General features: G+C 40.5%; 1 protein-coding gene across 2 annotated transcripts in view; it reads left to right on the top strand.

Annotated features, from left to right (window-relative positions):
- Nucleotides 1-15,914, top strand: part of NOL4 (nucleolar protein 4) — a 130,908-nt gene that overhangs the window by 29,448 nt on the left and 85,546 nt on the right. For both annotated transcript variants that reach the window (XM_060277846.2, XM_060277847.2), the window contains exons 2-3: nt 7,882-8,031; nt 15,616-15,727. In XM_060277846.2, coding sequence (XP_060133829.1) covers nt 7,882-8,031; nt 15,616-15,727 — 262 coding nt within the window. The remainder of the gene's footprint in view (nt 1-7,881; nt 8,032-15,615; nt 15,728-15,914) is intronic.

The following is a 15,914-nucleotide window of genomic DNA, read 5'->3' as shown; positions in this document are numbered from 1 at the left end:
TGGGGTGGGCTTGAGAGGGCCAGGATCAAAGATGTACAAAGTAGACAAAAGATCATCAAGGGCTTTTTGCTTGCCTAGAGCTTCAATTGCCATTGGTAGAGAACTGCTGGACCTAATGAACTGCCCTTTGCTTTCTTTGAGACTGCTAGCATAGGTGCCAATTAAGAGTTTGTTACTGCAATGGTTTTGGGAAAGAGACTGTTGTCTACTGGGAACAGAATGGAGACAATGAACCTGTTTACAACAAACTGCTGTACAGCTGCTGCATTTCAGAATCATAGATGTAGACGATTAGGTCATCTAGTGCTGACATTACAAGATTGACGCCTCCAGCACAGTCACAAGTTGGAAGAGAAAGAGAATTAGCTCAAATCTGTCACGTATAAGTTTGAGAATGAGACCCGACTTGCTATTGCCACAATCTGGTTCAGAAAGTTCAAGTTATTTAGCTATGGAGCTGGATCAGAGGAAAGAATCTGATACCAGTAACAGAGAGTCAGTGCCAATGCTTTAATTTAAAACATAATTTATTGTCTATGATAGGAGACAAGAGGACCAGTGCCTCAGTCAAAGGTCTTCTCCACTGCCAATTTGACAAGCAGCTGTATCCCTCTCTCAAACTTCTGATAACTTTTGAATAACGAATGAACTAGCTGAATTGAGGGTGTTGACATCTTGGTGGGTTTTTTCCCCCAGTCTGTATATTTTGTTCCTATTTTTGCTGTGGCCATATTGTAACCCTTTTTCTTTTAATAAAACATTTCGATTTTACTTTAAACTTTTATTTATATCGATTACTCTGTGCAAAACTTTTATGTATTTTAAATTCTTTTTTCACATTGTTATTTTTCTAAATTGTTAACCACTTTTCTGGAATGTTTGTCACTGCTTTCTTTTTAGCTCACATGGTTTCTATGTTTTCACTTTCAAAAATTTCATTTTTCATTTCTCCTTATTTCAGCTCTTACATTTGTTTTATTACATTTGTAATTATAACCGTTACTTTTCTAACTTACTCATCATCCTATATATATATATATATATATATATATATATATATATATATATGGTTTTCTACCTGCCAGTGGTTGTGAGCTGCTGGTTATTAAGTTAAAGTACTCTCACAATCTGAGAAAGAAATCCTGAGTAATCAATCAATATACTTTATTCGACCGATAGTCAGAAACAACAACAACAAAAAAAACATTTCTCAATACAAAGATAAACATATAAAACTGAAGGCATCAGAGGGATACATAAAAATATAAAAATATAAAACTGAGGGCATCAGAGGGTTACATAAAAATATAAAAATATAAAACTGAAGGCATCAGAGCGATATATAAATGGGGTATGACCGCGCTACTAAACCTCCTACAGATAACCCACAGAAATCCTGAGTAGTGTGACCAGTTTTCTAGCATTCCTCTCCATAATCGTATACTGTATCTGCTTTTATTCAGGCATGATATGCAGAGAAAACTGCAGGGCAAACAGTGTTGTCATAACAAGGAAACAAGGTCTGTACTCTGAAAATAAAATATATTATTTCCCCTAATTCTGTCAGGTCATCAAGTCAAGTCCCATTTTAGAAGGTTTGTGATTGAACCAAGGATGAAAACAGGTGATGATATCTAACTGGAGGACTTCAAGGCTGTAATCTGGATGTACAGGTCTAGTTTATCTAACTGCCACAGGCGAAGAGACAGATCATGAATTGTCAAACTCCATTGATTTCCCAGGATACTTTGATTCATACCTACTGAAGATCTAACAGTAAACGCATAGTTCTATCTATGTGTTATCTTTGGGGATGGGTTACACTAATATAAATCTGATAAAATCCCAGACTTATCACATTTATTATACAGTTCTGATTCCTGTGGAAAGTTATTGCTTCACAAGTTTCTCACCTCATTCAGCACATATTGGAGAAATAAAATCCTAATGATGGTTTGATGTTTTGTATTCCCAGCTGGATCAGCTTTGGTATCAATACAGAGTCAGACGAACAGATCCTTTGGCAAACCCGCTTGACTTTTAAAAACTGCAAGAAGCGATAATTTATATTTTTAACTTTAGTTTTGTGTACTATGTTACCTATGCCTTGACAGTTCAGTCCATTAAGGTGCAAATAATTTTAAATGACTCTTTGATTGTGGATAGGTGAGATTGTTAATTCTGCGGATCTATGTAATGATTTTGTGTGTCAATATGCTTAACTGCACAATGCTATGGATGTTTATTCAGAAGTAAGTTCCACTATGTTCAATGGTGCATACTCTGGGAAACTGTGACTCAATAAAGTTATTAAATGCACATTTGAGTATAGATATTTTAAAAAAGATTTCAGTCATGTTGCATATTATGCATGTGTGAACATATTAGACTGGAGTTATACTTAGGGTAGATTTCAACACTTGTACTTTAAGTAAGATTAAGTGTGGATCAAACCTTTCTCTAGAAGTTTGCAAATACAATAGATATAGAATTTTCAACAAGTTCCATTTTTAATGCTTTTATCTAATAACAAATACATCATCTTTTCATGCTCAGTGCAATGATCCTGCCGTGATTTTGCAGTGTTAAATGGTGGAAATAGTAAAAATAAAACAAGTGGGTCGGCACTTAACATTGGCTGATATTTCCATTACTATGAAAATATTATCTTCTAATATAGAGAAAACATGCTTGCCATTTATATTTTGCAGTGTAAACATTATAAGGATGGATCAGTGAGCTTTCTGATGCTCTTATGCTGCAGCTGACTATTTTTTAAATATGTAACTTCAAACCTGAAAATATTATGGTGCATAAGAAGTCTGAAATTAACAGTCCAATTTAACCCTTTAAAGTAATACGTGATTTTTTTTAAAGAATATAGTTTGAAACCCTACAAATGTTTCCAAAATGACATTTATGCCCCGGCAGCGTGATCCCGGTGGGGTGCCATCATGCCACGCCTCTGCGGGCGGTGCGCCATAACCCTTGACGCATGCCATGCCACGCCCCCGTCTGCTCTCCGCCCGCCCCCCGGTGCCGGAGCATGAAGCTCTGCCACTGCCCCCATTTCCATTTAGTTGAGTTGGCTCTGCTCTATAAATGTCACTCTGCCTGCCGTTTGGTTTAGCTTGTAAAATTTCAAAAATTAATTTCAGATTTGACACATGGGTAATACGCTGTAGTTTTCCATTGTTGGAAAAGTGACCAAAGGTACCAGTAAGATTTCCTCCAATTCATCTTTTTGTCTCAGGGAATAATCCACCTAACTATACAACCCGTGGTTTTTTGGGGGGGGGACTCAGGGGTACACATACCCCTAAACATTTTGTGAATCTAAGTTTGACCTCATTGCCTCCCGCAGTTTTCATCAAATTCATGTTGGTAGTTAAGGACTGTACAGTAATACCTCGGGTTACGAATACGATCCGTTCCGGATCGCAGTTCGTAACCCGAAAAGTTTGTAACCCGAACGCGACCCGAAGCACCATTTTGCGCATGCGCAAGGCGCTATTTTGCGATTTTTGCACTTTGCGCATGCGCAGACCGCGCGCACCGCTTCTGCGCACACGCGCAGGGCGAAAACACTTCCGGGGTTGCGCAGTTCGTAACCCGAATTGTTCGCAAACTGAGGTGGTCGTAACCCAAGGTACGACTGTATACGGAATAGTTCTGTTGTTGTTGTTGTTGTTGTTGTTGTTGTTGTTGTTGTTGTTACTACTACTACTACTACTAGTACACTATTTAAGATGTTTAAACTGGCCTGCTTCACACCTCAAGCTAATCTATGCTTAATGTTTAATGGGGTGTATGGGGTGTTAGGGGAGGGGTATATGTCATTCTCCTTCTGGGGTAGTTTGTCCACCTTTGGTCCCCACCCTGCACCCTGCACTCAGATCTCAGCTGTGGCTCCTAGGAGCTTTCAGCGTGTGACAGTGGCCACACACTGGGAAATGGATTCGACTGGATGGCTAAACTAGGCGAGGGTAGTCGATGGGTCTCAAACCCTTGGGGAGTTAGGAGCTTCCCCTGCATGCAGACAGGCTCCAGTGGATTGAGCAGACAAGACCCAGAGTGGGTCCACTGGTCAAGATGGCAGTTTCTGCATGTGCTGTAGAGGGAAGTGAGGCGCAGATGGGACTCGTCAACCTGGGAAGGTAGCCCATCTAGGAGAAGGAAAACTCTGGCCCTAAACCTCTGCTATCTTGCAGGACATCTTCAGGATAAGAAAAGGCTAAGGAGTAAGCCCTACTCAAATTTGGAGTGGATTGCTAAAGTGGTTAGCTGATGTCTTGTACGCCTCTTTCTGGCAACTCCCTCAGCCAAGGTGGCACCAAATATATTTCACTGCTTTCTTTTGGACCCCATCAGCAAGGCCAAGGGGATGGGGATGCTATTTCCTGGCCAGCCCAGGACCTCCATGCACACTGCCCAGGCTTGCACCCTGGGGACGTCGCTTTGGTGCTGCTAATGCAGCAGTTTGACTTCACTGGAGGTGCACACCATTGTCTTTTGAGATGTCAGAAGGATGCCCACAACAATGTATAAGGGTATACACAGCCATTGTGTATTATCAATAGATGTTATCTTCTCTTTGTAGTATATGAATGGATTTTTAAATTAATTTTAGATCAGTCCAGCATATGGTTATACAAGTTTACAAGACCCAGTGGCCCGATTTTAAATTCATATGCTTTGAAGTAAATCCAACTGACTTTGATGGATCATATTTTGTAGTACATAAACCATTCCAGGCACAAGGATAGCCCCACGTACAGTAGTCTAATTGGGAGGTTATTGATGCATGGACCCCTACAGCAAGGCTACCCCTGTCTAGGAACAGTCATAGTTGTCACACCAGCCAGTTAGCAATGGGCACTCCAAGCCACTGAAGTCACCTGGGTCTCTAGTGATAGTGGAACACCACCGAACCATACACTTGCTCCTTTGGAAAGAGTGCAATGCCATACAGGGCAAGTATGCAACCCAATTCCTCTACCTGGGAAGCGCTGATTCATAGGGTGTGTCTGTATTGTCAATATTCAGTTGCAGTTGATTAGCCCTTATCTAGCCCATGATTACATCCAGGCACTGATCATGGATTAGATAAAGGCAGTGATTTTTTTCTGGGGGTACACAGGGGTACGCACACCCCTAAACATTTTGTGAATCTAAGTTTAGCCTCATTGAGGGACAGTATTTCAATATGAGTAGGAAAATGAGAGTACCCTTAAACATTTTTTAATAGAAAAAAAGCACTGGATAAAGGACAATGGTTGGAAAAAGGTACTTATTCCATTTCTTTAATGAAGTAAGTACATGCATTTGTGAGGGGGGGGAGGACAGGGAGCACAAACTTTATACATGTATTAGCAGCCAAACACTTAAAAATTTCCTTATCTGGAACCGTCTTTAGGGCTGGACAGCTAGAATTTAACATATATGTGTAAGGAATGACTGAATAAGAGAGCACCCACAAAGAATATTGTCACATGGGACCATTGTTTGAAGGTATGCACCTTCATCCTTGCATGTTAGCCAGTGCTGTGAAATATGGATGGGATCTGCACAAGAGTACTCAAGTCGCAGAAAAAACAAGTTGATTCAGAGGTGTCTTTGCTAGTTGGTTCAATGATGTGAACATCAGTTGCAAGGTTTTGAGATGTAGGTGGCACTGTTAACTATGGAATTTATAAAGTCAAATTCTCTCACACAGTAAAAGCAACTAGTGGATACTTACAAACACTGCTTTAGTGACACTATTCAGTGGGAAAAGTAGGCTAGATGGGTACTGTAAATGTACATCAACAGTCTGTTCAAAATGAGAGTAAGTGAAGGAGGTGTGCTGAACATTGTGTTTATGCATTTATGAACTTGATTTTTAAGGAAGCTTAAGCCAGGATTAATTTGTGATTAATGACAAAGAGTCCTCCCACACCAAGGATTTGGGAAGAGGGCTTCCAGATCAGAGGGTGGTGTTTCTATATAGATCTAAGCTTCAGTATCTACCTGAGAGTTATCTACCTGGGATTCTAGGTTCCCTCTGGCTCATTTTGTATAAACACAGATTCATGTCTCTGTACTTCTTTAACTTTCCACTGCCATCAACTCAGAATGCTTTCAAAACGTAGCAACATGAATTTCAGGCATAGGCATAAAATAGACAGGATGAAGATTGCTGGTTTATTAAAGGGATACCATGTACATAAGGGAATACTGATACACTGGGATCTTAAAAGGTGCTTGTTGACAGTTTCTGAAGACTCAAGAGACATTGTTGCTGACAGCAGCCTCTAAGTGGCTTTCATCTCAAGCCAAATTCCCTAAACCTCCATCCCACAACCCAGTCCTGCTACAGCAGACAATCTGTCTCTGTACCCCCAAAGCTAGGGTTGCCATAAATCTGGATTTTCCTGGTTATATCTGGAATACCGCAGTCGACAGTAGTGTCTGGACAGGAATGCAGAAAATGTCAGGGGAAACCCAGATGTATGGCAGCCTGTGTTGGCAGTGCAATTGTGTCTAAAAAGCTCAACAATTCTGGGCAAAACTGAAAAAAGCTCAACAAACGGTATTGATATCCATACCTCAATTATTTCCCTCAGCTATTCCTCACAACTTTCCCCCACCAGTCCCTCAGCCATCAAAATCCAAACTGCCTCCCTCTCACTGACAGTTAACTCCCAATTGACTGGAACATCCAACTAATCAGGGACAGGCCCAGAATTACAAAAGCCATCCTGGCTTCTGCTCTGATCCCAAAATGTCCTGGGAATATTTCCCCTGCTACCCATGCCACTGCCAAGCTTGGGGAGGAGGAGGAGCCTCTTTTTGGCCGCTGCTACCAGCCTCCTCCCTTGGGCAGCTCGTAGTGGCTGCTGGAAAGCAGGCAAGGAGGGGAGAGTGCTGCCACTGAGGCCCAGCCCCACATGATGTACCAGCTCTGAGGGGCAGGGAGAGGGCTGGGTTGTCCTGGGCTGGAAGAAAGGGGGAGCAGAACAGAGTACAAGGAGTCTTGATATTCTAAAAAATATATCATTGGTGTGTGTTTTTCTTTTTGTAAATCTACCAAAGGACAGTGGTGTGTGTGTGTGTGTGTGCGCGCGTGCTCACCCTTCTTCTGACAGGAAATCCTCTTCTGATAGGGGACAAAAAAAATGGAGGGGGATTGAGGAGGGTCAGTTGTGGGGGGGGGAGTGAGAAATGCCCCTATTTTCATCTGAGGAATGTTGGTGGGTATGAGACCACATAATGATTTATTATTATTTCAAATATAAATATATGTGCAGCATTTCTGCATACAAACGCTAGATGAAACTTTCTAACTCCTCTTCCTTGTGAGGATGTGGTTATACATAGGCATACTTTATATTTATTCTGGTCAGAAGTAAAGATGCAGCCTCTTTTCTTTAACTATATCTTTTCATAACCAGAATGATATTACAAATAGGGTACTGTTGTTTTTTACAAATTTGTGGCCAGACCTCAGTGTAACTGAAGCAATTATTTTTCCACTTAAGAATTAGTGAACATGTTTATAACACAGTTTTAAAAATGCTTTTTTGATTTTGCATCAACTTCCTGCAAGTTTGAAGTGCTTTAAATAACATGGAAATCGCCATCAGTGAAAAGCTAAGATAACCCAAATTATCCATTTTTGAAGGTTTTCCTCCCCACTTAGAATCTTATTCAGAGAATTCTTTATTTATTGTGCAATTATAATGTTGCTGTCATTGATTGAGCTGCTAAGTATTACTCTTGGATAGGGATCTTTAGATGTCAGTGCCAAGGGTCTTTATCTAATCAACTCTAAGTAACAGGATGTGTTTTCCTGGTAGTTTTATCTATTCATCTTGTGCTCCCTATCATTTCCCCCCCTAGGATGGAGTTGGCGTAGATGAGAAACTGTCTTTAAGACGGGTAGCTGTTGTTGAAGATTTCTTTGACATAATCTACTCCATGCATGTGGAAACGGGGCCCAATGGAGAACAAATCAGAAAACATGCAGGACAAAAAAGAACTTATAAAGCAGTAAGTAAACAACCTTACAAAACAAAAGCACTTGTGCAACTCTAATCTGTTATCAAGATTACCTTGCTAGAACTGTAATTTGTCTTTTACTCTTAGCAAACCATGTATTCCTAATAACATAGGTTTCTATTAAAACATTTTACAAAAGCTATACAGTAGATATGCTCTAATATCTCTGGCTACTTACCAATTTGTGTTGTTTGTGGACAAACACTGGTTCCCTCGGCCTGAAGTGAGATGAGCGCTGCAACCCAAAGTCACCTTCGACTGGACTTAGCCATCCAGGGGTCCTTTACCTACTTACCAATTTTAAGGGGAAATTATATAGGCTACATTATGTTATGTCCAAATAGTGAGTTACCTGACTTTGTTTCTGTGGTGGAAATTATGAGGACATACCAGGATCAAAGCAGAGTAAAAATCATTGGCTAAATATATTTCAGTATTGTTTCTTATATATTCTCATGTGTTCAGGAAGGCATTATATGTCATGTCTGTATAAGTGGTTGAGAAATAAATATATATGATGCTTATACAAACCTATGTGCTTACATCTAACTGATTCCTATGGGTTTTAAACTTTATTTTTATTGAAGTTTTTGAAACAAAAGTTATTTGTGGTAGCAGTTAACTAAGAATATATAAATAATATAGAGGAAAACAATATTAAGTTAAGATAATGGGGTTACATTTTCAGTGCATGGTTCTTTCATTTTCCAACTAGCAAAGGACCTGTTCAGAAGGTGTCCTGTGACCCTTTACTGAACTTCATTCCTGATGTTCTAGCTTTAATGGTTCAGCTTTCCTCATCCCAATAACAGTCTTTTTCTTGAACTCTCTTCTCCCTACCTACCTCACCCCCACACTCTGATGCCTCTGAATTATGCCTCTGAATTACATCACAATGGGGCTTTGTAGGCAAGGGTGAATAAAAAGGCTCTCCTTTGGCTGCTGTTGGCTTAAAAGCTGTCTAGAGTCTGACCAGCCTGAGGCCAAACAAGCTGACTGCTTAGGCAAAATACTAGGCTCTGAACATCAATCCTCCCCAATTCCCCATCATCAGCTGTCAAACAAACAAGGGAGAAACAGCAAACAGCAGCAGAACAATATGGCAGCAGTTGTGCTGGAGAGGAACAGGCAGGAATTAGTCAGAAGACCTGAATCCAGAAGAGCAGAGGGATACAGAGCCATGAAGCAAGGTAGAGAGTAGCCTTTTTTAATCTTACTGACCTGAACTGGAGCTCCCCAGTAATGATGTGCTGATCACCAGGTCTTGTGGAGACTTGTGGGTACATGGGACTTTTCAAGACCCAACGATCAGCTCATCAATGGTACTTGGGCATACCTGCCAAGTTCTGGCCTGAGAAATAAGGGACTGGACCGGAAGTAGCAGACCGGAAGTAGCGCTGCCGCCATTTTGGAACTGGGCGGAGCATGCTCAGAAGCGACTTTTGATAATGCTCTGCCCTGTTCAAAAATGGCCACCGCACCAGAAGTCACGCTGCAGCCATTTTGGAACTGGGCAAAGCAGCATCTGAGCATGCTCCGCCCAGTTCCAAAATGGCCACCGCGCCAGAATAAACCGGGGGAAAACAAAAAAAATCCGTTTTTTCGGCTGGGGGCATCTGGAAAAACGGGGGTTTCCCGGGGAATACGGGAGACTTGGCAGCTATGTACTTGGGAAGCCCCACGCACTTCACAAGACCTGATGATGATTGAGTGCATAAGCCCCAAACATGCTCATGTAATGCCACACCATGATTTGGTTTCAATTGTGAACAAGCTCAGCATGAATTCTAGTTCTCCTATAAGTGTCACAAGGGAAACAGAGCAGTTGTTCCACATTATGTTGTACACACCTTCCCGCCCATGGATACCAATCTAGGTGCTGGCCTTTAGTCTCGGCCCCTCAGTACCTTATGATGTGATTCTGTGCTTACAACTATTTTTGCAAAATAGGGAAACTACTTGGGAGAGGAATCTATAGGTCACAAGAGTACAGTCACTTCAAATATATTACTCCTGTAGGGCAGTTTGCAGTCAAACAGATGATTCATAGTGGATGCCACTTGTAACAGGTAAGTAGTTGTATGCCATCATTCCTAGCATCTAGCAATTTACCTGCTCTATTCAACAGCATAGCTTTTCTGTTTGTGCAGCCAAAGTATGAGTAACTTGCTTTCTTTTTCACAATACCATCAAAAGCACTTTTGTAAAAATTGTATTTGACAGGTTCAGAATTGTTTCATGTGAAAACCCAGTTCTTAAGAAAACAAAAAAAAAAACTTCAGTTTTGTGGATACGGTCTTTTGCATAATCCTTAAAGATTATGCCTCATTTAATATCAATTTACATGCTTTATTCTGGTTACCTGCTAATTGCAGATTTTGAAATCTACTAGTATTACTAGTAAACTAGTAAACCTACTAGTAAATCTACTAGTAAACCTAGACATGAAATGAAAAGATGCCTGCTTCTTAGGAGAAAAGCAATGACAAACCTAGACAGCATCTTAAAAAGCAGAGACATCACCTTGCCGACAAAGGTCCGTATAGTTAAAGCTATGGTTTTCCCAGTAGTGATGTATGGAAGTGAGAGCTGGACCATAAAGAAGGCTGATCGCCAAAGAATTGATGCTTTTGAATTAAGGTGCTGGAGGAGACTCTTGAGAGTCCCATGGACTGCAAGAAGAAAATCAGCCCTGAGTGCTCACTGGAAGGACAGATCCTGAAACTGAGACTCCAGTACTCTGGCCACTTCATGAGGAGAGAAGACTCCCTGGAAAAGACCCTGGTGTTGGGAAAGATTGAGGGCACAAGGAGAAGGGGACGGCAGAGGATGAGGTGGTTGGACAGTGTTCTCGAAGCTACCAACATGAGTCTGACCGAACAACATGAGTCTGACCAAACACCTTTTAATGACAGTTCTCTAAAGATTAGACAAAAAGAATTAGAAGGCTTAGCCATCCAAATGCATTTCCATGGGTCTTGCATGATTTCTGCCATAATATCATTTCCCCAATGCTGTAAATAAACCACTGTATATTTCAGCAATGAGTGAAGATTGTATACTGTATATGCTAAAAACCAAACATCTTGAGGGATGCATACCAGTATGAAGGGGTATAATCAGACTGGAGAGGATTTTGAAGACAGCAGTTAAAATGACATCGGAACTGAGAAGCATGGCACAAAAGAATAGAATAAAAAGAGTGCACATGCTTTAAACACACACTATAGAAGATAGACAAATACAAGTTTACTGAAAGCAGTGTGAGTGGTAGGACAATAAGCAATGGGTTCAAGTTGCAGCAGAGCAAATTTAAAGCAGCTATCAGGAGCTATTTGTCCAATTTTTATAATGGCTTGATAGTGGTTCAAGCTGCCCTGTGGAGCTATGGAATTTCTTTCCTCTTTTTTAGTTTTTTTGGTTGCTGAATCAAGTGAAAACATTTTCAACATGATTGTCCTTCATATGTACAACATACACACCTCTTTCAGAACACCATGAGAGATATAAACCCTCTTATTTTCTCCAGGTCAACAGTATTATAAATAAAATATTGTAGCAGCCTTGGTTATGGATAAGAAAAGGCTTAATTTGAAAGTATGTTAGTGGAGTCTACAATGCACCCAAATAAACCACTTGAAGCCAGTTGAGGACACAAAGGACATTGCTGTTCTTAGTACAGTTGTAAACTACAGAATGCATTCAGGGAAGCATCATGCTTTTCTTAGGAAAAGCACAACATGTCTTTATAGGCATCCACTTCCATGGCATGCTCCTGCAGTGGAATCCCTGTATGCTTAGAGAGGGCAGGAAGAGAGAGAGAGAGAGAGAGAGAGAGAGAGAGAGAGAGAGAGAGAGAGAGAGAGAGAGAGAGATGGATGCAGGCATGACCTTGTCTCTGCTCCCATTTTCCTCCCACCACTCTTATTTGGTGACTAGCACTGCTAGCAAGACTCAACAAGCACATCTTGTACAACTGTACCTGCTGTGTTGAGTGTGGGTGGAGAGTTGAGAAATGTCACTTCAATTCTTCTTGTTACGTATCCATTGCAGAATGATCCAGGGTTTGTTAAGTTGGTTGAAACAAAGCAGGTTATGGCCAGACAGCACTGAAGACATACTCAAATTCCATTGGCTGCCTCTGTAGCAAGCGAATATGCTGTGCTATGGAGAGAGTAGTTAGTGAAGGATAGCAAAACAGCCTCTCTTTGTACCATTCTCAGAGAATCAGGTGTAATTGTTCTGCTATGAAGGCAAATTTAATGTGCATTTGTGAAATGTGAGATTACATTTCAATGAATTGGACAAGTATCAATTCAGAGACTTAGTTCTATTGTTTCCCATGCAAGATTGCCATCCTACTTGTGTGGACTGAGAACCCAACAGGAATGTTCCATTAAAATAAATGAAGCATTCTCTCCCAAAATCCAGACTGTTAATGAATCCAAAGGTATGCTCCATTAATTTCGGTGCAGCCAAATTCTGAAAAGTGCAGCTAAAGAATGTATAAGGGTTCTAATTATTTTCCATCTCTATTTTAAATATTCATTCATTTAGTCTTCCTGGCAGCAGCTTGGCAGCATCTAGTGTGATTGTTACTTGCTGCAAAGTGTGGAACTGGCAGAGTGAATGGTTGCATGACTTCTACCTGCCTTCCTTCTGTCTGAGTGCCACAGCATCAGGATGGCAATTGCTTGCTTGATGGGTGGCAGGGGCAGGGGGGTTCTCTGCTGGAGTGGGGTCCAACCATGGTGGATGGGTGCCTACCTGGCTGCTAACTCCCCATTGCTATGTCAACAGCAGCTTCAAGAATGGTGAATGAGATTGTCAATGTTGCTGGGTGATAAGTGACAGTCTCCAGTTTTGAACAGTGGAATATATAAAGAGAGGTTTGTGTAACACTCTTATTTTATGAGAAAAAGCATTCCCTCCAACGGGGCATTGTAAGGTACTTAAAAAGACACTGCATGAGTTTGCATAATATTTGCATAGTTTAAATTATATGTCTAGATGAAAATTTAGGCTGGCTTTCAGAAAGGAAAAAAAGGATAGAGATGAGGGAGAAATTTGACTCAGTTAATACTTAAAGCCAAGCCTACTTAATTCATACTTTCTGGAACAATATGGAAACTGAAACATAGCCTTTCTTTGAAATTCACATTTCCCTGAATTTTGCAATGCAGTTTTCTGATCAACTAATGTGTACAAAAATGAATATTCTAGGGTAAAATGTATATGTTATGCATTTATATGTATGTGTTAGCTAAAACAGCACACAAAAATGCATTACATTGGGCAAAGAGCTTTGCAAAAATGTGTATATCAGAAAAAATGCATAAAACAAGTCTATTACAAGAAATTCACACTAAAATGCAGATTAATTTTCATGAGGATATTATTATTATTTATATTATTATTGACAAACAAATGTGGAAATGTGGAGAATCCTAGATTGGAAAAATGAGAAACCAAGAGAATCTGAAATTGACATATTTGCCCATCGCTAGTCAAGCCCTACTTTGAGCTATGGTGTCCCAACATGACTTTCTGGTTCTGGTACACTGTACGTTTATTGAGCCCTCCACCCGAAACACAATTGACAAGAACTGCTGCTTTTGAATATATTAAAAATAAAATAAAGGCCTCTGGGAAAATTAAGATGATGGGTGGGATTTCAGTGGCAGTATGTTGTGACAAGCTCAGTTATAATGTTTTTTAAAGAATCATTTTAACCAGGGGTCAGCAAACTTTTTCAGCAGGGGGCCAGTCCACTGTCCCTCAGACCTTGTGGGGGGCCGGACTATAATTTGAAAAAAAAAATGAACGAATACCTATGCCCCACAAATAACCCAGAGATGCATTTTAAATAAAAGGACACATTCTACTCATGTAAAAACATGCTGATTCCTGGACTGTCCGTGGGCCGGATTTAGAAGGCAATTGGGCCACATCCAGCCCCCGGGCCTTAGTTTGGGGACCCCTGATTTTAACTATACATTTTAAAAGGAGGGAAAGGGCCAGGAGTTCTGGGGCCTGGCACAAAAGATGCAGGCCTGGGGCCCACTAGGTCATCCTCTAACAATGCCCCTGCCCTCCAGTATTTCACAGGTGAAAATCTATGCATCCTGTTCATACTCTATTCTCATACCAAAGATCACTTTGCAAGCCCCATACCTTCCCCCATTACACACTGTTAAAATCTGTACTTCACCTGCTATATTCTTTATCAAACTGTCCATCTCATTGCTTTAAAAGCCATGGTGGTGAGGGTTCCCTTGGTTAAAGAGTCAACTTACTTTGAACTGATTCTGCAACCATGGATGCCTATATAACCGAACAACACCATCCACTCACAAGATGAAAGTATTTGAAGGCTTGGAAGAACCCCAAATTTTCTTTAGGAAAATCTTTAGGAAAACAAAACTCTTAAGTAGCCCCATGAGGAATGAGCACAAATAATGCTGTTTATTGGGGTGCAAAAATGGTAGGAAGGGAGAATGGATTGGCTTATGCTAGAAGAAGGCATGACTGGCTGTAATTCTGAACAGGAGTACTCCACATGCCAATATTCTTTTGAAGATCCACACATGGGCTATAAAACATAATTGCCTGGCATTATGCTGTTAAAAGTTCAAAATATGCTGTGTAAAATCACACTGTGCATTGCATGATGGCACCTTAGTGTTCATACAAATCCATTTAAATGAATGTGTGCTAGAGACTCCCACACAGGAGTTTTAACTTTAGAGACTTGTACGTGTGTGTGTGTGTGTGTGTGTGTGTGTTCTTGTTCTGAACCCTGAAGAATGCTATCACTGGCAAATCATTTCCCCAAGATCTGAACAAGGGGCCCTAGCAGATTGGTGTTTTATTGCAGGTATATTCTGCCACATGTTCTTGCCCCAATAATAGTGCATCAGTGGTGGACTTGTTCTGCTTTATTAGTTATTAACTTCCCCAGGTACACTACATTATTTCTCTCTGGGGGGCTATAGCACAGAAAGTGGGACAAAATTAAAGGGGGACATTTGGGCTATTAAAAGTTACAGGATTTCAGCAGAAAGTTACTGGATATGCAATAAATGAAAAAAGAAGCAGTGTGACCAACCCCAAAAACCTTTACAGGTGCAGACAGTATTGAAAGTATATGGCACCCCGACCCCATAGCATCGTGACCACAGATCACCACGAATGCTAACTAAAGAGGACGTCTGGAAGAGTCCAAGGTATCCCCAGTGGTTTTCTAAGGGTAACTTCCAGAAAGCCCCCTATTAAATTGAAATAATTCAGCCAAAACTGAAGGCTTTGTCAACAGCCAGTTTATAAACATATCCTTATTTGATAAACAGACAGATTAAATTGCTGTTGTTGTTTTTTTAAAAAAAATTGTGTAGCGCATGCAATTATAATATGGAAGACAGGAGTGCCTGGCATGCTCTGGTCCATGGGGTCACGAAGAGCCGGACACGACTAAACAACTAAACAACAACACTTTTTAAAGAAATACAATGATGAGTTCTGTTAAATCGTGTTCAATCAACTTTTATGATGCCTATATTTTGCTATTCATTTCAGATTTCAGAGACCTATGCCTTTCTACCAAGAGAAGCGGTGACACGATTTCTAATGAGCTGCTCAGAGTGCCAGAAAAGAATGCATTTAAACCCAGATGGAGCAGATCACAAAGGTAACTTTAGTGTCAAATAGTGGGATGTAAAGTAATTTTATTCATAATGCCCATTTATATTTCCTTGGTTTAAATGAAGACCCATAAAACATTGTACACTAGAACGGTTCAACAAGTCATATTGTCTCATTCACTTAAGTCACAATATAGTAGTCTTCTGCATTCTCTCAAAGGATTATGCGTAATA

The sequence above is a fragment of the Zootoca vivipara genome, chromosome 8 (genome assembly GCF_965207765.1).
Source record: "Zootoca vivipara chromosome 8, rZooViv2.hap1.1, whole genome shotgun sequence".
Taxonomy (NCBI): Eukaryota; Metazoa; Chordata; class Lepidosauria; order Squamata; family Lacertidae; genus Zootoca; species Zootoca vivipara.
This window is presented reverse-complemented; position numbering and strand designations above follow the sequence as displayed.